Source organism: Dendrobates tinctorius, unplaced genomic scaffold (genome assembly GCF_039654945.1).
Source record: "Dendrobates tinctorius isolate UK_male_01 unplaced genomic scaffold, ASM3965494v1 ptg000155l, whole genome shotgun sequence".
Classification (NCBI taxonomy): Eukaryota; Metazoa; Chordata; class Amphibia; order Anura; family Dendrobatidae; genus Dendrobates; species Dendrobates tinctorius.
Window position 1 is genome coordinate 19,916,876 of NW_027361822.1, and position 25,247 is coordinate 19,942,122.

At 45.5% G+C, this 25,247-nt stretch overlaps 1 protein-coding gene across 2 annotated transcripts in view; it reads left to right on the forward strand.

Annotated features, from left to right (window-relative positions):
* Window positions 1–25,247, forward strand: part of LOC141051025 (gastrula zinc finger protein XlCGF66.1-like) — an 89,839-nt gene that overhangs the window by 22,727 nt on the left and 41,865 nt on the right. Inside the window, exon 11 of one of the 2 annotated variants that reach the window (XM_073547817.1) lies at window positions 2,313–4,666. The exons of the other annotated variant lie outside the window; for it this stretch is intronic. Within the exon in view, the coding sequence (XP_073403918.1) occupies window positions 2,313–3,769 (1,457 nt within the window). The 3' untranslated portion in view covers window positions 3,770–4,666. Of the gene's footprint in view, window positions 1–2,312; window positions 4,667–25,247 lie in introns of those variants that run through there. 2 annotated transcript variants of the gene reach the window in all.

The window sequence follows — 25,247 nt, forward strand, 5'->3', positions numbered from 1 at the left end:
TAGTTAAATTGATCAGTTGTGTAGAATCCTTTAAAAAACTAGGGAGCTGTGAGACATGAGGCTGCATGATTCTATCTATGTAAAATGATAGATTACTGGTGAGGGAGTCAATACCCGAAATAATGGGTCTTCCTTGTGGATTGATAGTATTCTTGTGTATTTTGGGTAAATGGTACAGGAAGGGAGTGGAGGGGTTCTTGACTGTTAAAAACTTTTTTTCATGGTCATTAAGAACCCCAGAATCATGCGCCTTTTTAATAAAATCATTGTAAAAAACAGTGGCTTGGGGGATGGGGTCCTGGGGGATGGGTGAATAAAATTTTTTGTCAGATAAAATTCTAAAAGCCTCGTTCACATAGTTATTTTTTTGAGCAGTTTATAAAGTAAATGAATCCAGTCGGTAAATGGCCTATTGAGAAAAAAAATTGAAATGCCTGAATTGCGTTTTTTTGCCACTGCAAAATTGCAATAACAGGCAATAAAAACACTGTATCTACCCCAAAAAGGTATCAATAAAAATGTCAACTCAGGGAGCCGAAAATAAGCCCTCACACAAGCACCAAATCCAAAAAAATGGGAACGCTAGGGGTCTCAGAAAATGGTCACATAAGCTAATTTTATTTTCACCACTTAAATTAAAAAGAACCCATACATATTTGGTATTTACGAACTCAGACTGACCTAAGTAATCATATTGCCAGGTCAGTTTTAGCATTTAATGAACATGGTAAATAGGAAACACAGAACAGAAATGTCGAATTGCACTTTCTTTTGCAATTTTACCACATTTAGAGTTTTTTTGCCTGTTTTCCAGTACAATATATTAAAAAATTGTTTTATTCAAAACTACAACTCGTTCTGCAAAAAACAAGCTCACAAACGGTTATATTGACAGAAAAACGAATATATGTCTCTGGGAAGAAAGGAAGAAAAAATACAATCGCAAAAAATGGAAAATCAAAAGGTCATGAAGGGGTTAAAAAGGTTCATAAGAGCATAAGAAACCCACTCCAAGTCACTCACCTATTCTTAAAAATAAAGGAATTTTAAAAGTTAGCATATTTGTTATTCCCATCATAGCATAGATTCACACAACCACTTTTTTATTGGCAAAGTTTTGAAGTTTTATAAACCACCGGCTTATCAAGGTGCAGAACAAGATGGGAATGGAGGCAGGAATAGAGGTCTGTCCTCTTCAGCGATGATTCCAGTTTTTGTCTTGAATGCAACGATAGCCAGAGATTGGTCTGGAGACTATGATGACCATGCAGTGAGGAAGCCTCATCGAGGGAATGTCACGCTGGTCCTACTCCCATGATTATACTGTGTGGTGGCATAATGTACGGTATCCGGACCCCTATAATCTTTATTCCAAGTACACTAATAGCTCGGCGTTGCAGTGATCTGGCCAGTTCTCCAAAGTATCTCAGGAGATGTTTTTCTACCAACACAACAACCCCAGGCTGCATATTGCTTGTGGTACTGTGAGCTGCCTGCGTGGTCTAAACGTGCTCCCATGTTCTGCAGCGTCTCCTGACTTCTCTGCCATTGAGCATTTCTGAGACATCATTGGTTGGCAATTGCAAATTAAGCTGCCAGCAGCAGATCTTGAGGATTTTCTGGCCCATGTGCATTCAGTGCGGCAGAACATTCCTCATACAACCATTAATTACCTCATTGATATCAACCATAGCATATAAGCGCATATTTATACAAGCCACTCATACTCGATACAGAAAAGATAGAGATGTTTTGAAAATTTTGTTTAATTTTTTATCATTTCCACATTACTAACATGTATTTCGATCCTGTGATTTCCATAACTTAACAACTTTTCTTTATGGGTGCTACAATTTCAATATTGAGGAGTGTGGTAAGTCTGGCATATTGTGAGTTCACCGCAGATAGTGTTTTTTTTTTTTTTTTTTTAAAGCCAAATGCAGCGATGGACATATTTTATTTGAAAGGCAACAAGCCCTTCAGTGGTATTGGTCAGTTGTTCTGTTATGATCAGGCTTACCAGCAAGGTTGTGCAAACTGTGGAAAGCCGATGATGGCCAAAACAGACAGTGAATCCAAGGAATATCTGGTAGACAGGCATGCAGGGACTCCCTAGGAAACAGGAATTAGTCGCTGACTGGCATTTTATGAAGTTAAAAAATAATCCCGGTCATGCAGAGTAGTGAGGCAGATGGATGTAGAAGCATTGGATGAGGCAAGAAGCAGTTCAGGAGCAACCCAAGATCAATTTTTAGCAATGATTCATTCCATGTCTATTGAAAAATAAATATGCATTTAATTTTTTTTGGCAGCTAACTGGACCGTGATCTCAGAGAATTACCAGATATTTTCACATTGTAATGCAAATGATCCTGGTATCACAGCTGATACTTTTGAAGAACATCCCATTACACCAGACATACCTCTCATCCTTCTTATTAAAAAGAAATATAACAGAAGGGATGGTGAACATCCAAGAGCACATACAAAAAAGAAGCCATTTTTATGTTCGGAATGTGGGAAATGTTGTTTATCGAAATCTGATCTTACTAAACATCAGAGAATTCACACAGGGGAGAAGCCATTTTCATGTTCGGAATGTGGGAAATGTTGTTTATCGAAATCCGATCTTACTAAACATCAGAGAATTCACACAGGGGAGAAGCCATTTTCATGCACAGAATGTGAAAAAAGTTTTTCTGACAAATCATCTCTTGCTCAGCATTGGAAAATTCACACAGGGGAGAAGCCATTTTCATGCTCAGAATGTGGGAAATGTTGTATATCAAAATCTGATCTTACTAAACATCAGAGAATTCACACACGGGAGAAGCCATTTTCATGTTCAGAATGTGGTAAATTTTTTAATCGGAAGACAAATCTTGCTACACATCTGAATATTCACACAGGCGAGAAGCCATTTTCATGCTCAGAATGTGAAAAAAGTTTTTCTGACAAATCATCTCTTACTCAGCATAAGAAAATTCACACAGGGGAGAAGCCATTTTCATGCTCAGAATGTGGTAAATCTTTTAATCGGAAGACAAATCTTGTTACACATCTGAAAATTCACACAGGCGAGAAGCCATTTTCATGCTCAGAATGTGAAAAAAGTTTTTCTAACAAATCATCTCTTACTCAGCATAAGAAAATTCACACAGGGGAGAAGCCATTTTCATGCTCAGAATGTGTAAAAAGTTTTTCAGACCATTCATCTCTTGCTCAGCATCTGAAAATTCACACAGGGGAAAAACCATTTTCATGCTCAGAATGTGGGAAATGTTACATAACAAAAACTGTTCTAACTCAACATCAGAAAATTCACACAGGAGAGAAGCCATTTTCATGTTTAGAATGTGGGAAATGTTTTACAAGGAAATCACAACTTCTTAGACATCACAGATGTCACACTGGAGAGAAGCGGTTTTCATGTTTAGAATGTGGGAAATGTTTTACGGAGAAATCACATCTTGTTAGACATCACATATGTCATACAGGGGAGAAACCATTTATATGTTCAGAATGTGGAAATTGTTATAAACGGAAAACAAGTCTTGCTACACATCTGAAAATTCACACAGGGGAGAAGCCATTTTCATGTATAGAATGTGGGAAATACTGCTCTTCAAAATCTGATCTTGCTAAACATAAGATAATTCACACAGGGGAGCAACTATTTTCATGTTCAGTCTGTGGAAAATGTTATCAACAGAAAAAAACTCTTAATAGACATCTGAGAAATCACACAGGGGAGAAGCTATTTTTCTGATCAGAATATGGGAAATGTTTTACAAACACATGAAATCTAATTACACCTTGGAGAAGTCACACAGGGGAGAAGTAATATTCATTTTCAGAATTTGGGGAAAATTTTCTTACATGTTTATTTTTTTACTCGGAGAAATCACATGGGCAGGTAGACATTTTCTTTTAAAGCACTAAATGATGACTAATAAATGTAATAAATTACCAATAAACATCTGTTATTAGAAAGTAAACAATGGAAATAAAGCATCTATAAACTGATTGGTGCACCTTATTAGAGGCACCAATCTATTAGTACACTGGACATCCTCTGACCTTTCTAAGTGCCACAATTTCTTGTCACAAAAATTTTAAATGAAGGAATATTGGCCTATGCAGGCTGGATATCAGGCTGGATATCTTCTCACAAATATTGGCAAAAGATTGAATCTCTGTTTATTTCTTCCAATTCTAATTCAGATATTAGTGATTTTGTTGTTTGCAAAAAAAAAATGGGTCACTTTTGTGGGGATTCCACTCTTTAGGCACACCAGGGACTCTTCAAACCAGACAGGGCGTCCGCTAATGATTTCAGCAAATTTTCCATTCAAAGAGTCAAATGGCTCTTCTTCCCTTCCGAGTCCTGCCCTGCACCCAAATAGTAGTTTTCCTCCACATTTTGGGTATCTGCGTACTCAGGAGAAACAGAAACATTTTTAATTGCCATACATTGCGATGCACTATATGCACTTTGTGATAATTTAGTAACTTTATGTATGTTTTTCTTGTTACTGCATAGGTTCTGTTTGTACAGCAACCCTTTTTTATCCATGCATTGTGCGGTTTTCGCACTTTATTGTCCACTTCCCCCCATTTGTATCTGGATTTGTCTCAATAAAAATAATCCAAATTATTGATTTTACTTTGGACTTATAGTCGCTTTTTTGGAGCTTTGCTCAGTTTGTTCTCTTGGCAGATTGCGATTGTCCTTATTGTCCATCTATTTGTGTCTGCTATTGAATTATTATGCTGATTTTCTGATATTTAAAATGCAGATACTTGTCAAAGGTATTTTTATTCATTGGCCCTGGAGACAGAAGTTGCAAAAACAAGTCCTACAGGAAGTCCCAGTTCAAGAAGAAGGAGGGGGGGTTTTACTCCCCCCCCCCTCTTTTTAATACAAATACCGGAGGGCTCTTGGAGGACCATAGTCAATCTGAGGAGACTCAATCAGTGGGTAGACAATTGCTCCTTCAAAATGGAGTCAATAAATACGGCCATAAAAATCCTGTTCCAGCACTGCTTCATGGCAGTGATAGACTTAAAAGATGCCTACTATCATATCCCAATCCATCGGGAGTATCAGAAGTACTTGAGAGTAGCGCTCTATGTTCAAGGTCAGGTCAAACACTATCAATACGCAGCCCTTCCGTTCGGCCTGTCTACAGCCTCCAGAGTTTTCACCAAAGTGATGGCCGAAGTAATGTCATTTCTCCGTTCCCGGGACATAGTGATCGTCCCATACCTGGACGATTTTCTTGTGGTAGGGAGGTCGGAGACCCATTGCACACACCAAGTGAAGGAAGTGACATCAACTTTAATAGAGCTAGGATGGATAGTAAACATCCCCATCAAGATTAACACCAGTAAAAGTGCAATCCTTCCTAGGGTTAATACTGGACTCCGAGCGACAGCGCTGCCTCCTACCAGAGAACAAAGTGACCAAGAAAAGGGGCCTAACTCACACAGCAATGCAAAGGCCGGCTATGACACTGAGGAACGCAATGTCCCTTTTAGGCTCATTGACATCATGCATACCCACGGTAGCGTGAGCACAGTTCCACTTAAGACAACTGCAGTGGGAAGTTCTGTCAGCACAGAAACAATTGAAAGGGCGTTTAGAAGGAGAACTATGTCTCTCCATGGCAGTAAGAGAGTCCTTACTCCGGTGGACTGTAGAAGAGCATCTAACAGCCGGTGTCCCGTTGCAAAAAAGCAGTCGAGGACATCATTACAACCGACGTGAGTGCAACAGGGTGGGGAGCACACCTGAGAATCCCACTCAATACAGGGAACCTGGTCCTCGCTAGAAAAGGATCACGGTTCAAATGTGAAAGAACTATGGGCAGTGGAGAAGGCCATGAAACATTTTCTCCCCTTGCTTCGGGGCCGCCACACTCGAGTCATGACGGACAATCTTGCAGTGGTAGCTTACATCACCCACCAGGGGGGAACAAGGTCCCGGGGCCTCATGGAAATATCAAATCTACTTTTCCAGTTAGCAGAACAAAATCTGTTATCCATCATGGCACTGCTTTTAAGGGGTGTCGAAAATACACAAGCAGACTTCCTGAGTCGCAGACACCTAAGACACTAAACCCCCAAGTTTTCCAACAAATAGTTCAAGCTTTGGGCAAACCGGAAATAGACCTGTTTGCCACCTCACACAACAGGAAGGTCCGGAAGTTCTGCTCACTAAATCCAAAAGAATACCCCTTTGCAGTAGATGCCCTACAAATACCCTGGAAGTTTTCCCTGGCCTACGCATTCCCCCGATAACAATGATTCCGATAGTAGTCCGGAAAATCAGGGAAGATCAAACGAGAGTAATTCTTATAGCTCCGTTTTGGCCGAGGAGGCCGTGGTTCTCCCTTCTGAGACTCATGTCAGTGACAGATCCATGGCTCTTACTGAAAGTTCCAGACCTGCTTTCCCAGGGACCAGTGGTCCACTCTCAGGTGAAGGGCTTCCATCTGGCAGCTTGGAATTTCAGAGCACGCTACTGAGTCGCCAGGGATTCTCACTGGGGTTAGTCTCCACCCTGTTGAAGAGTAGGAAACCTATAACATCCAAAATCTATGGTAGAACGTGGAAAAAGTGCCTAGACTTCCTGGGGGAACCTTTAGGGGATGTAGCTCCAGTGGGACCTATCCTAGAATTTCTACAGGCAGGGCTGCAACTCGGGTTAGCCACTAACACCCTCAAAGTCCAAGTCTCAGCTCTGGGGGCCCTATATAACTACAACCTAGCATGCAATAGGTGTGTGTCACGGTTCATAAAGTCCTGTGGCAGGTCATTATCCCAAAGATACCACCCTGGGACCTGAATCTAGTCTTAGAGTCTTTAACCAAAGATCCCTTTGAACCATTACAAGAGCTGTCACCAAAGCTACTCACACTTAAAACTGTATTACTGGTAGCCTTAACATCGGCCCGTAGAGTGAGCGACCTACAAGCTCTATCTATATGCCCTCCATATACGCAGATTTTGGATGACAGAATGGTTCTAAGACCAAACCCGGCCTACCTCCCCAAGGTGGTCCTCAAGTCTCATAGGACTCAGGAGATCTCCTTGCCATCATTTTGTAATAATCCTAGAAACCCTTGGGAGCAAAAGTTCCATACATTGGATGTAAGGAGGGCCATATTACAATATATGTCAATAACTAGTCAGTGGAGGAAAGATCAGTCCCTGTTTGTAGCCTTTTAGGGTAGTAGAAAAGGGTTCGGGGTAGCTAAGGGTACCATTGCCAGATGGATCAGGGAGGCCATTATGTTATCCTACTCTGCAAGTGGCGCTCCAGTTCCAGAAGGCATCAAGGCTTGCTCCACCAGAGCCGTGGCTACCTCCTGGGCAGAGAAAGCTGAGGTATCGATTGAGCAGATTTGTAAAGCCGCTACTTGGTCCTCACCTTCAACCTTTTTTAAGCATTACCAACTTGATCTATCTTCCTCTACTGACCTAACCTTTGGTAGAAGGGTGCTACAAGCGGTGGTCCCTCCCTCAGGTGTCTTATTCTACAAAAGTCTCATGTGTGCCGTCATGGGAGACGGGAAAACACCAAGGTTACTTATCAGTTGCCGTTTTTTCTGAAGCCCATGACGGCACCTGTATATACCCCCCTTATCACTCCTTTGGTGTGCACTGTAGTTTGGGTGCTTTTTTAATTAAATATAATGTGGTGATAGTTTTACCATCTATACTAAACCGGGGGGCCTCTCATGCTCTGTAAACCAACTGAAGCGAGGGAGAGGTACCGCCCTTTTATCTTCAGTAGGGTTCCTGTCCTGACTGGGCGGATCCCCTCTCTCATGTGTGCCGTCATGGGCTCCGGAAAAACCGGCTACCAGTAAGTAACCTTGGTGTTTTATTTTTATGACTACGTTATAAACTTTTGTGAAGCACTTGGGGGTTCAAAGTGCTCACCACACATCTAGATAAGTTCCTTGGGGGGTCTAGTTTCCAAAATGGGGTCACTTGTGGGAGTTTCCACAGTTTAGGCACATCAGGGGCTCTCCAAACGCGACATGACACCCGCAGACCATTCCATCAAAGTCTGCATTACAAAATGTCACGACTTCCCTTCCAAGCCCGGACGTGTGCCCATACAGTAGTATTCTCCCACATTTGGGGAATCGGTATACTCAGGACAAATTGGACATCAACTTTTGGTGTCCAATTTCTCCTGTTACCCTTGGGAAAATAAAAAAATTGGGGACTAAAATCATGTTTGTGGAAAAAATGATTTTATTTTCACACCCGGGCGTTATAAACTTCTGTGAAGCACTTAGGGGATCAAAGTGCTCACCACACATCTAGATAAGTTTTTTGGGGGGTCTAGTTCCTAAAATGGGGTCAATTGTGGGGATTTTCCACTGTTCAGGCACATCAGGCGCTCTCCAAACGCGACATGGCGCCCGATCTCAATTCCAATTCATGCGCCCAAACAGTGGTTTACCCCCACATATGGGGTATCAGCGTACTCAGGACAAATTGCATAATAGCTTTTTGGGTCCTGTTACCCTTGGGAAAATAAAAATTGGGGGTGAAAAGATCATTTTTGTGGAAAAATATGATTCTTTAATTTACCAGCTGTACGATATAAACTGAAGCCCTTGGAGGTTCAAAGTTCTCACCACATATCTAGATAAGTTCCTTGGGGGGGGTCTAGTTTCCAAACTGGCGTCACTGGGGATTCCACTGTTTAGGCACATCAGCGGCTCTCCAAACGTGACATGGTGTACGATCTAATTTCCAGCCAATTTTGAGTTGAAAAAGTCAAACATCGCTCCTTCCCTTCTGAGCTCTGCCATGCGCCGAAACAGTAGTTCCCCCCACATACAGTTTGGTTCATATATCTTTGGACAGAGACAACATTTTTCTAATTTTGGTTCTAGACATTACCTCAATGAATTTTAAACAAAACAATTCAGATGCAGTTGAAGTTCAGACTTTCAGCTTTCATTTGAGGGTATCCACATTAAAATTGGATGAAGGGTTTAGGAGTTTCAGCTCCTTAACATGTGCCACCCTGTTTTTAAAGGGACCAAAAGTAATTGGACAGATTAAATAAAATGTTCATTTCTAGTACTTGGTTGAAAACCCTTTGTTGGCAATGACTGCCTGAAGTCTTGAACTCATGGAAATCACCAGACGCTGTGTTTCCTCCCTTTTGATGCTCTGCCAGGCTTTCACTGCGGTGGTTTTCAGTTGCTATTTGTTTGTGGGCCTTTCTGTCTGAAGTTCAGTCTTTAACAAGTGAAATGCATGCTCAATTGGGTTGAGATCAGGTGACTGACTTGGCCATTCAAGAATATTCCACTTCTTTGCTTTAATAGACTCCTGGGTTGCTTTGGCTTTATGTTTTGGGTCATTGTCCATCTGTAGTATGAAATGATGACCAATCAGTTTGGCTGCATTTGGCTGGATCTGAGCACACAGTATGGCTCTGAATACCTCAGAATTCATTCGGCTGCTTCTGTCCTGTGTCACATCATCAATAAACACTAGTGACCCAGTGCCACTGGCAGCCATGCATGCCCAAGCCATCACACTGCCTCCGCTGTGCTTTACAGATGATGTGGTATGGTTTGGATCATGAGCTGTACCACGCCTTCGCCATACTTTTCTCTTTCCATCATTCTGGTAGAGGTTGAACTTGGTTTCATCGGTCCAAAGAATGTTCTTCCAGAACTGTGCTGGCTTTTTTAGATGTTTTTTAACAAAGTTCAGTCTAGCCTTTTTATTCTTGATGCTTATGAGTGGCTTGCACCATGCAGTGAACCCTCTGTATTTACTTTCATGCAGTCTTCTCTTTATGGTAGATTTGGATAGTGATACGCCTACCTCCTGGAGAGTGTTGTTCACTTGGTTGGCTGTTGTGAAGGGGTTTCTCTTCACCATGGAGATTATTGTGCGATCATCTACCACTGTTGTCTTCCATGGGCGCCTAGGTCTTTTTGCATTGATGAATTCACCAGTGCTTTCTTTCTTTCTCAGGATGTACCAAACTGTAGATTTTGCCACTCCTAATGTTGTAGCAATTTCTCGGATGGGTTTTTTCTGTTTTTGCAGCTTAAGGATGGCTTGTTTCACCTGCATGGAGAGCTCCTTTGACCGCATGTTTCCTTCACAGCAAAACCTTCCAAATGCAAGCACCACTCCTCAAATCAACTACAGGCCTTTTATCTGCTTAATTGAGAATGACATAACGAAGGGATTGCCCACACCTGTCCATGAAATCGCCTTGGAGTCAATTGTCCAATTACTTTTGGTCCCTTTAAAAACAGGGTGGCACATGTTAAGGAGCTGAAACTCCTAAACCCTTCATCCAATTTTAATGTGGATCCCCTCAAATGAAAGCTGAAAGTCTGAACTTCAACTACATCTGAATTGTTTTGTTTAAAATTCATTGTGGTAATGTCTAGAACCAAAATTAGAAAAATGTTGTCTCTGTCCAAATATATATGGACCTTACTGTATCAGGTATCAGCGTACTCAGGACAGATTGCACAATAACTTTTGCAGTCCAATTTCTCCTTTTACCCTTAGTAAAATAAAAAAAATGGACCTGAAGTAATTTTTTGGTGAAAAAGTTATATGTTTGTTGTTTTTTAAACATTCCAAAAATTCCTGTGACGCACCTGAGGGTTAAACTTCTTGAATGTGGTTTTGAGCATCTTGAGGGGTGCAGTTTTTAGAATGGTGTAAATATTGGGTATTTTCTATCATATAGACCCCTCAAAGTGACTTTAAATGTGATGTGGTCCCTAAAAAAAAAATGGTGTTGTAAAAATGGGAAATCGCTGGTCAACTTTTAACCCTTTTAACTTCCTAACAAAAATAATTTTTGGTTCCAAAATTGTGGTGATGTAAAGTAAACATGTGGGAAATGTTACTTATTAAGTTTTTTGTGTGCCATATCTGTGATTTAAGGGTATAAAAATTCAAACTTGGAAAATTATGAAGTCTATGGGAGACCCTAGCATTTTTACCGCGATTCCTCCCCCCGGAGGTCCTTTTAAGGTCTAAAAACATCTGAAAATGATGGAAACACTCCTCAAATGACTGTCACGGGGGCTTAGTTCAACTAAGGCTGAAATACCCGGGGCCCCTGTGGTGTCCCTTTACTAGGGGAAACCCTGTCTGACCCTCAACCCAGGGTTTTTGCTGAAGGTGCAAATGCCTGAGCCTCCGACCTTTCCTTATCTCCTGCTCAGCCCTGCACTTAACCCTCCACCCAGTGAGAAGTCACCACCAAAGCTCCCACACAAATAATGACAGACAGGGAGAACTTAAACTGCACTGCGCCGCACACACACAGGAATAAACAGTAATGTGAACAGGGCACAACTAAACACAAATATGGGAAGGAGAAAGGATAACGACGGATCATACGACACCAGATATGAATCTCTCTCTCTTGAACACCTCCACTCCAGACCGGAACCACTTGGTATGAAACACAAGCTATAAACGGCGACGCCCATAGGCCAGCATGACTATTTAAAGACCGTGGGCGTGACTAACCATCCAACCTGGTCTCCAGCAGGATTAACCCCCGAGAGCCTGAAGATCAGGCCGGCGCCACCGAGGCTATAGTGGCTGGAGGTGGAACTACCTCTGCCTGCCGGATGCTGTGGTGTGAACAGCGTCCGACATGACAGTACCCCGTCTTCTACGAGGGACCCCAGGGCCCTCAAGACTCCTAGGACCCGGCTTGTCCGGATGACGACGGTGAAAAGAACTGACCAGCCGATCCGCATGTATGTCTGAGGCTGGAACCCAAGACCTCTCCTCTGGACCATACCCCCGCCAGTGCACCAAATACTGAAGAGTACGGCGTACTACTCGAGAGTCCACTACCTTGGCGACCTCGAACTCTAACTCGCCATCCACCATGACTGGAGGTGGCATCGGCGTTGTGTCCACAGAGCCTACCACCTTTTTCAATAAAGCCCTGTGAAACACGTTGTGTATCTTGTACACTGCGGGAAGTTCCAACCGATAAGCCACTGGGTTAATGATGGCAGAAATCCTAAAAGGCCCAATAAACCTTGGACCCAGTTTTAAAGAAGGGATTTTGAGTTTTATGTTCTTCGTAGCTAACCACACCCATTCACCCACACACAGGTCCGGACCTGGCACGCGTCTACTGTCAGCCACCCGTTTGTACCTGGCACTCATGCTCAACAAACGCTGTTTCACCCGCCTCCAGACTGATGACAATTGGGCTCCTAGCTGATCCTCCTCCGGGACACCCCCGGAGTCACCCTGACGTAAGGTACAAAACTGAGGATGTTGACCGTACACACAAAAGAATGGAGACTCTCCTGATGACTCTTGGCGGTGATTATTTAATGCGAATTCGGCCAGAGGAAGGAAAGTAGACCACTCCTCCTGGTTGTCGGACACAAAGCATCGTAAATACTGTTCTAGATTTTGGTTCATGCGCTCAGTTTGTCCATTAGACTGTGGATGAAACGCCGATGAATGTGACAACTTGATCCCCAACCTAGAGCAAAAAGCTTTCCAAAACCTCGCCACAAATTGCGTACCCCTATCAGATACTATGTCAGACGGTACTCCGTGGAGTCTGACCACCTCCTTCACAAATACCTGAGCCAACGTCTTAGCATTGGGCAAAGAGGACAACGCCACAAAATGCGCCATCTTTGAAAAACGGTCAACCACCACCAGGATGACCGTGTTCCCTGCCGAGGCTGGCAAGTCAGTGATAAAATCCATGGAGATTTCTGTCCATGGCCTATTGGGTACCCCCAGAGGCTGTAGCGTGCCAGCAGGACGGGTTCGGGGTGACTTAGCCCTAGCGCACGTGATGCAAGCTGCCACGTACGAGACCACGTCCTGCCGGATTTTGGGCCACCAGAAACGACGCGATACCAGCTCTAAGGTGCCCTTCACCCCTGGGTGACCAGCCAGTACCGAATCGTGGTGTTCCTTCAACACCTTAGGCCGAAGATGCAGGGGTACAAATGATTTGTTGGCGGGAAGTCCTGGTGGTACCTCCTCTTGGGCCTCGGCAATCTCCGCCTCTACCTCAGTCGTGAGAGCCGAGACCACTACCCCTTTCTGGAGGATGGGTACCGGCTCTTCCCGAGGTTCTCCCCCCGGAAAACACCTAGACAAAGCATCCGCCTTGGTGTTTTTAGCCCCGGGACGGTACGTCACAAGAAAATTGAAACGAGTAAAAAACAATGCCCAGCGAGCCTGCCTAGGAGACAGACGCTTGGCCGACTCCAGGTAGAGCAGATTCTTATGGTCGGTGATAACTGTGACCTGGTGAGCCGCCCCCTCCAAGAAGTGTCGCCATTCCTCAAAAGCCAGTTTGATGGCCAACAACTCCCTGTTGCCGATATCATAATTCCGTTCGGCCGGCGACAACTTCTTGGAGAAGTAGGCGCATGGATGCATCTCGCTCAAGGACGAGCCTTGAGACAGTACTGCCCCCACTCCCACCTCCGACGCATCAACCTCTACCACAAAAGGTTTAGACACATCTGGTTGCACCAGAATGGGGGCTGAAACAAAACTATTCTTCAGACGCTCAAATGCACGTATAGCCACCTCAGGCCAGTTCGCCAGATCGGCACCCTTTTTTGTCATGTCCGTGAGCGGTTTGGCGACAGTCGAAAAGTGTTTTATAAATTTCCTATAATAATTCGCAAACCCAAGGAACCGCTGGAGTGCTTTCAGACTCTCCGGCCTCTCCCATTGCAACACCGCTTGCACCTTAGCGGTGTCCATTTTAAAACCAGCTGCGGACACAATATATCCCAAAAAGGGCAACTCCTGGACAAAAAATAAACATTTTTCCAGCTTAGCATAGAGCTGGTTCTCCCGGAGCAACTGTAACACCTGCCTAACATGCTGCAAATGAGTGTCCCGATCGCTAGAATAAATGAGGATATCATCCAGGTATACAATCACAAATCTCCCCAGGACATGAGCAAAGACATCATTAATAAAATGTTGGAAAACGGCAGGCGCGGTGGTCAACCCAAACGGCATAACCAGACTCTCAAAATGACCCTCAGGAGTGTTAAACGCCGTCTTCCACTCATCCCCCTGACGGACCCTTATGAGGTTATACGCCCCCCTGAGGTCCAGCTTGGAAAACCATTTTGCCCCCGCTACCTGGTTGAACAAATCCGGGATCAACGGCATTGGGTAGGGATCACGGATAGTAATCTGGTTTAACTCTCGGAAATCCTTTGCTCAGACTCTCCGCGATGTAGTCTTTCAGAGCTTGTCTCTCAGGACCAGAAATATTAAACATCCTGGCCTTAGGTAATTTGGCCCCGGGTTTTAACCTAATAGCACAGTCATAGGCTCTATGTGGAGGCAGTTCTGAGCAACCCTTCTCAGAGAAAACATCCGCGAAATCCTGCAAAGCCTCCGGCAGGCTGGGCGTCACGGCGGACACACATGTGGCCAAGCAATTGTCTTGGCAGAAACCACTCCATAGTACTATGTCCTGAGTTTTCCAATCAATTACCGGGTTGTGCCTGGACAGCCATGGAAAACCCAGGACCATTTGAGCTGGGAGATTACGGAGGACCCTACATGTAACCGACTCAGAATGTAGGACCCCAATGTGGAGTTTCACCTCTGCCACCAACTCAGTAATCTCCCCTTGAGGGAGGGGAACAGCATTAATGGTCACCACCTGTATGGGGTGAGGAAGTTTTTCAATCTTAAACCCGGCGGTGTGTGCAAACTCCTCATCTATGAGATTGGTGGCGGAACCGCTATCCACAAACACTGATATAGGTAGCTCTCTGCCGGCGACAATAACCTTGGCAGGGAGCATACATTGAGATACCATCATGGAGGATATGCATACGCTCAGTTGGGTCTCCTCCATACCCTCTGAGCTTAACAGTTTTCCGTCGGTGTGACCCTCTTAGGTAGTACTGGGCAAACGTTAACATAATGACCACCTTTACCACAGTAGAAACATGCTCCGGACTTCCGGACTCCCGGAGCGCGAGGCTGAACCTGTGCCACGCCAGCAATCTGCATAGGTTCAGGGGACTCATCTACTTCAACCACACCTGCACCTCTGTTTTCCCCCAGAGGTAGCGTCTCCTGTGCCCCCTGACGAAAACGGCGATCAATACGTATCACCAAACTCATGGCAGACTCCAATGATGCCGGAGTCTCATACATCAGGAGGGCTTGTTTCACCCTCCCTGATACCCCATGAATAAACTGGCTCCGCAGTGCTGGGTCATTCCACTGTGTGTCTACAGCCCAGCGGTGAAATTCCGAACAATAGTCTTCTGCCAAGCGCTCCCCCTGGCGGAGGGCGCGGATTTTAGATTCCGCTAGAGCCAGTCGGTCAGGGTCATCGTAAATGAGCCCGAGGGCAGAAAAAACATTATCGACCGAATGAAATGTAGCAGAGTCAGGTGGTTAGGAAAATGCCCATGCTTGGGGGTCACCACTCAGTAATGACAACACCAGCCCTACTCGCTGGGCCTCATTACCTGAGGATATTGGCCGCATGCGGAAGTATAATTTGCAGGCCTCCCGAAATACGACAAATTTGCTGCGATCGCCTGAAAATCGTTCTGGCAGCGGAAACTTCGGCTCTGCACCGATACCTGCAGATGCCGTTTGCACCTTTGCTACTACCAGGCCCTGCTGCTGAACTGCCCCATTCAACTCGGAGACCTGTATGGACAGCGCCGCCAACTGGCGGGTTATGGAATCTAATGGATCCATGGACTCCTGAAAAAATGTGGGCCGATTATAATGTCACGGGGGCTTAGTTCAACTAAGGCTGAAATACCCGGGGCCCCTGTGGTGTCCCTTTACTAGGGGAAACCCTGTCTGACCCTCAACCCAGGGTTTTTGCTGAAGGTGCAAATGCCTGAGCCTCCGACCTTTCCTTATCTCCTGCTCAGCCCTGCACTTAACCCTCCACCCTCCACCCAGTGAGAAGTCACCACCAAAGCTCCCACACAAATAATGACAGACAGGGAGAACTTAAACTGCACTGCGCCGCACACACACAGGAATAAACAGTAATGTGAACAGGGCACAACTAAACACAAATATGGGAAGGAGAAAGGATAACGACGGATCATACGACACCAGATATGAATCTCTCTCTCTTGAACACCTCCACTCCAGACCGGAACCACTTGGTATGAAACACAAGCTATAAACGGCGACGCCCATAGGCCAGCATGACTATTTAAAGACCGTGGGCGTGACTAACCATTCAACCTGGTCTCCAGCAGGATTAACCCCCGAGAGCCTGAAGATCAGGCCGGCGCCACCGAGGCTATAGTGGCTGGAGGTGGAACTACCTCTGCCTGCTGGATGCTGTGGTGTGAACAGCGTCCGACATGACAATGACACGGACATCATGGGGATCGCCCCTGGAAGCATTCCTGACTCCTAGTTCACAGCTTTAAACAATGTTGTCAGAGTTTCATGCCATTTTTACTGGTGCACCAAAAAACATGCCAAAATGAATTTTGCTGGGAAATATGTTAAGGTACATCTTTTCCAGGTTAATGACTTGTATATAAGGCAAAATAACCCCAGACAAAAATGTTCCTCCACCACTTGGGCTGTGTTCTGACGCAGCGTTTTTGAAGTGTTTTTCAACTTTAACATTGCTTTCAACCAATACAAATGCATTCACTGGGAAATGTCATTGTAACATTTAAAAACCCTAGCTGGCCATGTGGTGTGTGACACATAAGCAGACACATCTTGTTTCATTTATGAAGGAGGGACTCTTAAAGTCACAGAGCTTATTTTTACCAGGGCATCAGGCGGCATTAATCTTCTTAAAGGGCCATTATTGGGTTTCCTAAACTGTTATTGCCTATGCAGTGAGTGGATGAGCTTCCAAGAATTACGACACACCCCAATACCCCTTTCAAGAGAGGTCCAGGAGGGCTTCCAGAAAAAATGTTGAATTGAATGCAAGGCCTGGCTTGCCCCAAAGCTACATGCACCCCAATAAGCTTTTTAAGCCACGTACTGGATGGCCACTGGAAAATCCACTTCACATTCATTTTGTAAACCCAAACTCGTTTCTTATGCATTGACTGCAAGTCCTGCCCTGCTACCAAGTCATATGCATCCCAATAACACCAATCCCCCCTTGAAAAAAAAATGGAAGTGGCCTCTTAACAAAAAAAATCTCATTAAAAAAGGAGTGGGTTTCCTAGACTTGTAATGCCCATACACTCAGTTTATTGGGCTGACAAACATTTTCCCCTGTGGGGTACACCTCAACCTTTTCCATAACAAGTATTTAATGCCCAGCAAAAAAATCCACCCTTGTTAGGATTTCGACACTGGCTGTAGCAGCATGGAACACGTTAACGCTGTTGATCTAGTGGTGGCAGATGATGAGATGTGGAGGAAAGCTTGATTAAAAACTATGCCCAATTTAAAGGAGCCGGTCTCATAGACTGTCAAACATTTCCCCCTGGGGGTAGATATAGCGTATCCTTTTTTTTGGGGGGGGGATCATAAAAACCTTGCAAAACTGTAACAAGGTTTCAGACACAGTTGCTGCTGGGAAGGTGCAGGTTTTTAGTAAAAACATGGCGGACGAATCATTGCATGCTATGATCTGGAAAAGGGTCATAGTGATGACAGGAATGGTAAAGTACATGATTAATAGCAGTAGTAGCTATGGGAGGTATAAGATCCAGGATACAGCCAACAATGATTCATCGTTTAGCCACCATCAATTACCATAATCGGTTTCACCCCTGTCATAAGATCGATGTACCAGATGCGCATGTGAGACTCGTCCTAAGAAATGCCCCTGCAAAATATGTTGCTAAACACGCACGTGTCTGTATAAAGGGCAAAGTGCAACATGTTCGTGAGATGCTGAATTATACAAAGCAGATCAGTGTAGGAGAAAAACCAAACAAACTGATGGATGCTCATGAAAAACTAAGTTTAAAGAGGAGTGCACCATCCGTAACTATAAACACACCCGTGCAACAAGCTTCTTCATCTTCACCCATGCCTATTACCAATAATATACAAATGTCACAGTCTAAAAATAATTGTCCGAGTGTAACTAACACTGTTAAAGGAATGCCACAAAACGTAAATAACCATGACCCTTTGAAAAACCTGATTTCCTCTTTACAACATATGAACAATGATGGTATTGATGACGACTTCCACACCAAGAAGATGAAGATCACAGCTGCAAAAAATATTTCAAAAGGCAGTGAATGTCTGGAAAATCATTTTCTCTAGGGCAAAGTTTACCTCTTACTAAAGTGGCACTGAATGAGGCATACACAGCTCTCTTGTGTACTCAGCGTGAGATGCTTGACAGATGATGTATTTTGATTTGTCCATGTCCACTTTTTGAAAGCGAGCTAAAAAGAAGGATGAATATGCGGGAAGACGTGTGATTTTGGTCAGTAGGGGTCCTAGAACAGAGACTTGTGGAACAACAAAAGGCTGGTGAGGAGGTGGTGTGGTAGAGGGAGACAATGATTATCCCCCTACCAGTTTCTTGTTTTTTTAAAGACTGTGCCGATAACCCCAAAAAGGACATTTTCTCCACCGGCCATGGACGCATCTGCAGGGGTAGTAAAACTACCAGCCTTACCACCACAAGCTTGATCAGGCACATAGCAGCAAAGCAACAGACTTTGTTGGTTGAACGCCAGGCTCCATGAGCAGTGTCTGCGGGTGATACCACTGCCTCTTCCACTGTTGAGCATGCAAGCCAATCCCCTGTCCATGGTGCATGTGAAGATGCCTCCTGCCCTGCACCTGTCGTTGCACCATCAAGCATGTCCTTGTCCCAGCACAGCCTTCAGTTGTCCATACCCTAGTCATTGGACCATAAGGGGAAAGACGCCGCCAACGCCCCACAGGCCACTGTACTAAATTCACAAATTTCTCATCGGCTAGCGCTCGAAATGTTGCATTCTAGACTCATGGGAAATGGACACTTTCTGCAACCTGATGGAGGTGACCGTAATAAGGTACTCCGTCCCCACCCAGCACTAATTCTCCCGGTCTACCATCATGACATTAGACAAGCAAGCACGTGTCCAACAACATTACCCAGGCCATCAACAATGCTAGTACAGGGAAAGTGCACCTAACCACGGACACGTGGAATAGTGCTTTTGGGCAGGGATGGTATATCTTGCTGATGGCACATTGTGTTTGTGTAGAAAAAGTCATGACCCAGTCGGACATTGGGAGACCATGTCACAGATGTATGGAGGAGACAGGTTGTGGAAGGCTTTGTATGTCATATTTAGGGTTTTGTACTGTAGCCTATGGGCATTAAAAAGGCAGTGAAGGGCATGGCAGAGATGAGAGGCTGTGAAATATCGGAGGGACAGTTGGATTACTCTGGCAGCAGAGTTTTGGATAGATTTGAGTGGTGCAGCAGTGCTAGAGGGGAGGCTACAGAGTATAAGGTTGCAATACTCAAGGAGGGAGATCATGAGGGCGTGCACAAACATTTTTTACGTTTCTTGTAATGTACGGATCCAGGAAATGTTTTTGAGTTGTAATGGACAGGAGGGGGCAAGGGCTTTGATATGTAGCTTGAAAGAGAGGGCAGAATCGAGGATCACCCCGAGGCCACGAACATGCGGGAATATTTGTCCCGGTGTGCTGTCCTGGCATTACGCAGGCACATGTCCCACAACATTACCTGTGTCCTCCACAATGATGTTAATTGGAAAGTCCACCTAACCACACACATTTGGACAAGCGCTTGTGGTCAAGGACGGTACATCTCACTGAGGGTACACTGGGTTAACATAGTGGAATCCGGGACCCACTCCGACCTTGGTATGGTGCCCGTCCTCCCAAACACCGAGTATTGCGCACCCTATGTCAGTCTGAGTTGCCCCCACAGTGTACAGCTCCTGCACCTCCTCCACCTCCTCTTCAGCCCCCAGCTATTAAAGTAGCACATCAATCGTAAGCTGGAAGCACTGCAGCACTGCCTCATCAAAGCGGGAACAGGCTGTGCTTAGGTAACAAACCCCACAATGCTGAAGAGTTCTGGACAACTCTGAAAGAGCAGGCAGATCGGTGGCTGAGACCGCTGAACCCACAGCCAGGCATGGTTGTGTGTGACAATGGCTGGATCCTGGTGGCTGCTCTGTGGCGAGGCAAACTCGCACACATGCCATGCCTGAAAAGCAATACGGAGCTGGCAGATCTGCTAGGAAAAGTACAACGCTCTGCGTACCGATTTTAGAAAGTCAGCTTACAGTTTCATCCGCCCTTGCCGTGATTCAGCAGCGCTTGCAGCTTCTGGCTCACTGACTGGTGTGTGATGCCCCCAGGCCTTGGAACTCTATACTGCAGATGTTGGAAAAGATTTGTGAGCAGAAGAGGGCAGTTGGTGACTAGTTTACCAGCATCAACAAGGTTGTTGGTATTCAGTTCTGTGTTCACACATAACATCAGAGTAGGCGCTGAGAAAGCCTACTGCGTGCCTGTCAGATCGCTGATCTGACACAGTGCACTGCAAAGTGTCAGATCAGCGATCTGACACTATACGGTACAGTGATGTCTCCCCCTGGGACAATATAATAAAGTTTTTAAAAAAATCATGTATAAAAACAATTTTTAAAAAAAATCCTAACTAAAAAAAATAAAAAAATTCCCCAATAAATTATTTTTTTTGTAAATAAAAATACAATAAAAATACACATATTTAGTATCACTGCGTCCGTAACGACCCGCCCTATAAAACTGTCCCTCTAGTTAACCCCTTTAGTGAACCCTTTAAAAAAAAAATAAGGCAAAAAACAATGCTTTATCATCATACTGCCGAATAAAAAGTGCAATAACACGTGATCAAAAAGACATATAAATAGACAAGGTACCGCTGAAAACGTCATTGTAACGGGGACTTCTGTGCTGTAATACCTCTTACATTACCACCCCGTGTTTCAGGAGGTCCACTCTGCTTTTCCTCACTTCTGGATGAAGGACGCTGGCTCGAAAAGCTTTGTAACATGGGAGCATATAAAAGATCACTGCTTCTCCACGTATTTCCAGTGTGACAACATTTTACTCACCGGTCTCAGAATATATATACATACAGAGGACAGAACAATCAATATGTGGCGGGCCAGTAGATAACAGGCTCCAATTAAGACGCCAGACGTACATTACAATAGCCGCAGGTGTCCGGCGACCCCCAATCATTTACCGTGGGATTTACAAAGGTGGGGGGAGGTCAGAAGTGTGATATCTCATTTACCTCTGCCCAGGGGTCGCAGCCGGTCGGTTGCTGCATTAGGGGTATGCATCTCACATTGCACCTATCATACATGCATCTCCTATTTTGGGTGCTGGGGGGTTCTGTAACACAGCTCCCTCTTTTCAGCGACGAGATCGGCATACACAGTCTGATCCTTAACGGATCGGCTTGGGGATGACCGAAGTCTATGGGGTTGGTACAAGTTCCGTTTGTCGACTTAGCCCATCGGCGTTACCATTTTTTCCGAGTCTGTAGTGGATGGTGAATTCTAGAGGTTGTAGGGCTAAACTCCACCACAGTAATCTGGTAATGTCTCCAGAGACCCGATTAAGCCACACTAGGGGATTATGGTCTGTTAGGAGGGAAACTGTCGTCCATACAGATATGGTTGTAACTTCTTGAGTGCCCATACTACTACCAGGCACTCCTCGATGGCCGCATAGCTTACTTCGCAGGGCAGTAGTTTCCAACTCAGGTAAGCTACCGGGTGGTCTTGACCGTCCGGCCCGACTTGGCTCAGCACTGCCCCCAGTCCAAACATAGAAGCGTCTGTGTGAACAAGGAAACGTTTAGTTGGATCGGGTGCTGCCAATACCGGGGTATTTGTGAGGGCGTCCTTTAGCTGGCGGAAGGCTTCCTCACACTCCGGGGTCCAGGTTACCTGGCGGTGAGGTTCTTATGGGTCAGATCAGTGAGGGGCTTGGCTATGCTGCTGTAATTGGGGACAAATTTCCTATAATACCCTGCTGTCCCTAGAAATGCCATGACCTGGGTTTCAGTGCGTGGGGTGGGCCATTTGGCTATGGCCTTAATCTTGGCTGGTTCTGGTCGCTGTTTCCCACTTCGCACCCAATGTCCTAAATACTGAACCTCTGCTTTGCCCACGTGACACTTGTTGGGGTTCAAGGTGAGTCCGGCCTTTTGGATCCTGTCCAATACTGTCTCTAGATGATTTAGATGCTCATCCCATGTCGCGCTGTAGATGGCGATGTCATCCAGGTAGGCACAAGCATAGTCCTGGAGACCATCCAGAAGCCGGTCAGTCAGCCTCTGGAAGGTCGCAGGGGCATTCTTCATCCCAAATGGCATAACTCAAAACTGGAATAAGCCGAACGGGGTGACAAATGCAGACTTGGAAATAGCGTCAGGACTTAGGGGGATCTGCCAATAGCCTTTGCATAGATCGATGGTGGTCAAATACTTTGCCCCCTCCAGCCGGTCTAACAACTCATCCACACACGGCATGGGATACGCATCCGTCACTGTTTTCTCATTTAGCTTGCGATAGTTTACACAAAACCGGGTAGTCCCATCCTTCTTGGATACTAACTACGGGGGATGCCCAGGGACTATCTGACTCTTCAATGACCCCTAAACACAACATCTCTTGTATCTCTTGTCGCATCCCTTCTCGTACAGACTCGGACGCGGAAGGGGGGTTTTCTCAGGGGGGACTGATCCTGGGTCTCAACCTTGTGTTGTGCCAGGCGGGTGTACCCCGGTCTCTCTGAAAACATCCTCTGTCACTGCCTCAACATCGCCTCCGCCTGCTGTCTCTCCCAGGGCCCTAGGTTTTCTCCCAAGTGTACCTGGTCTCATGTTTTAGACTGAGTCCTCTCCCCTAAAACATCAGGCAAGGGGAGTCCTGCTAAATCCTCTGCTTCGGGTGCACAGATGGCCACTACCTCTTCAGGCTGCTCCCGGTAGGGCTTCAGCATATTCATGCGGAACACGTGGATAACCCTAGGGTCGTCACAATCGGCGACATTGTAGGTGCTGTCGGCTATTTTCCCCACTACCTGGTAGGGCCCCTGCCATGCAGCTTTGAACTTGTTCTGCCTAGTTGGTTCTAACACCAATCTCCTATCTCAAAGGTGCGTTCTCTGGCCCTCCGATCGTACCACACGCACTGGCGCTGTTGGGCCGCCTGCATGTTTCCTCGTACAGCCTGAGTCAGCTCCTGTAGGCAGTCCCGGAATTCCAGCACATAGGGCACAATAGATATCCCTTCTATGGTTCCCTCCCCTTCCTAGTGTTCTCGCACTAAGTCTAGGAGTCCCCTTTCCCGCCTCCCATATAACAGTTCGAATGGGGAGAACCTCGTGGGTTCTTGGGGAACCTCCCTATAGGCAAACAAGAGGTGTGGCAAGAATTTCTTCCAGTCCCTGTAGGTCCTGGTAAAAGTCCCAATGAGTTGTTTTAATGTTCCCTTAAAATGTTCACACAACCCATTAGTTTGCGGGTGGTACGGGGCGCTTCTAATGGACTTTACGCCTGTTAAATATACATATTCTTGTATATTTATTTATTCAGGACTTGTTACCAGATGTGATGCTCTAAAATATGGCAATGTTCTTATAAAAAAAATGTAGTGGTTTATTTGGATTCTTCCATCAAAAAAAGATTATTACAGAAAAACATATAAATAGGTGAAATGTTTATAAAGAGATTGTCCATTTGTTCATAGCAAAGCTTGTAGCCTTCTTTTCGTGGAAGGCGTCTGTCTCTGTCATAGACATCTCTTGAAGCAACACATGGTGATTAAGTTACATACCAGCTGTCCATTCAACGTAGTGGCCGAACAGAGATGTCTCCTCGAGTGTGTGTCTCATGGTGGTAGTGAAGGAGAGAGCGACCCCTAGAGTAAGCCATGAATTATATACGTCTCACAGAGCACATGGTCTCTATATATATGAAGTTGACATTTACCATGAGCTAAACTTACAGAAATAACATATATAGTGTCAGTGAAAGCAATGTTCAGTACAGAACTGAGTGTAATAAGAAATATAAATTAACAACCAATTAGTATTTAACAACGTCGCACAACTTCCACAGTTGGTTGGTCACCTCTGCTGTAAACTGGGTACCCTGGTCTGAGATAACCTCCCGGGGAAATCCAACCCGTGAGAAAACTTGGAGCAGGGCAGCCGCCACCGTCTCTGCCAGTATGTTAGGTAATGCAACCGCCTCTGGATATCGTGTGGCATAATCTACCACTGTCAATATATACTTTTCCCTGATCGACCGCTAGGGGGTGTAATTTGGCCTTGCAGCGATCTCCCCTCTTGCCAATGCGCTGGCAACTGTCACAGGTCTGGCAGTACTGACAAACATCATAGGTTACCCCCAGCCAAAAGAAGTTTTGTGTCAGACGATGCCTGGTGCGACTGACGCCTAGGTGTGCGGCCAAGGGTATGTCATGAGAGATTTGCAGTAGCTCCTGCCTATAGTTCTTGGGCACTACCAGCTGTCGTTTTATATTGGGGCTCGTCCCTGTGTGGCGCTGCTCTGTAACCCGGTAGAGGAGTCCCTGATGCCAGACAAACTGTTCCCCTTCCAGTACTCCTCTCCCCGCCTGTGCCTTCCCACGATACCCCTGTAATGAGGGATCCTCAAGTACCTCCCTTTTAAACTCAGCTGGGGTGGCCCAAGAAATGTGTCTGGCTATGGGAATACATGTAAGGTTGGGGTGTCTTACCTGGGCCTCCTCTGAGTATGATTCCGGCTCCGGAGCTCGAGCTTGTCTCCGGGTGGTCACAGGATAGGTCTCAGCCAGAGGGGCGACCGAGAATGCAGACAACATGGGCCCCAAGTCATTTCCCAGCAAGATGTCTGCAGGCAAATCATCAGGCTGACCTCAACCAGGCCATCTCCGACTCCCCAGTTCAGGTGAACCCTGGCAGTGGCCAGTCGATGTATGGCTCCCCCTGTTACACGGACAGCCACTGTCCGGTCCATCTGCTCTTGGTCCCGGACGAGATGAGGCTTCACAAGGGTCAAAGTTGCTCTGGAATCTTAGTCCCTGCATACGTTTCCCATTAACCCACACCGCCTGTCGATGCTGTTGTCGATTTATCTGCCCGGGCTGCCTGCACGGGGTCTACTTCATGCAGCACTTCCTCCATCTCTTGCATCCCCAGATTAGTCCTAGCCCCCAATACCGGGTCAG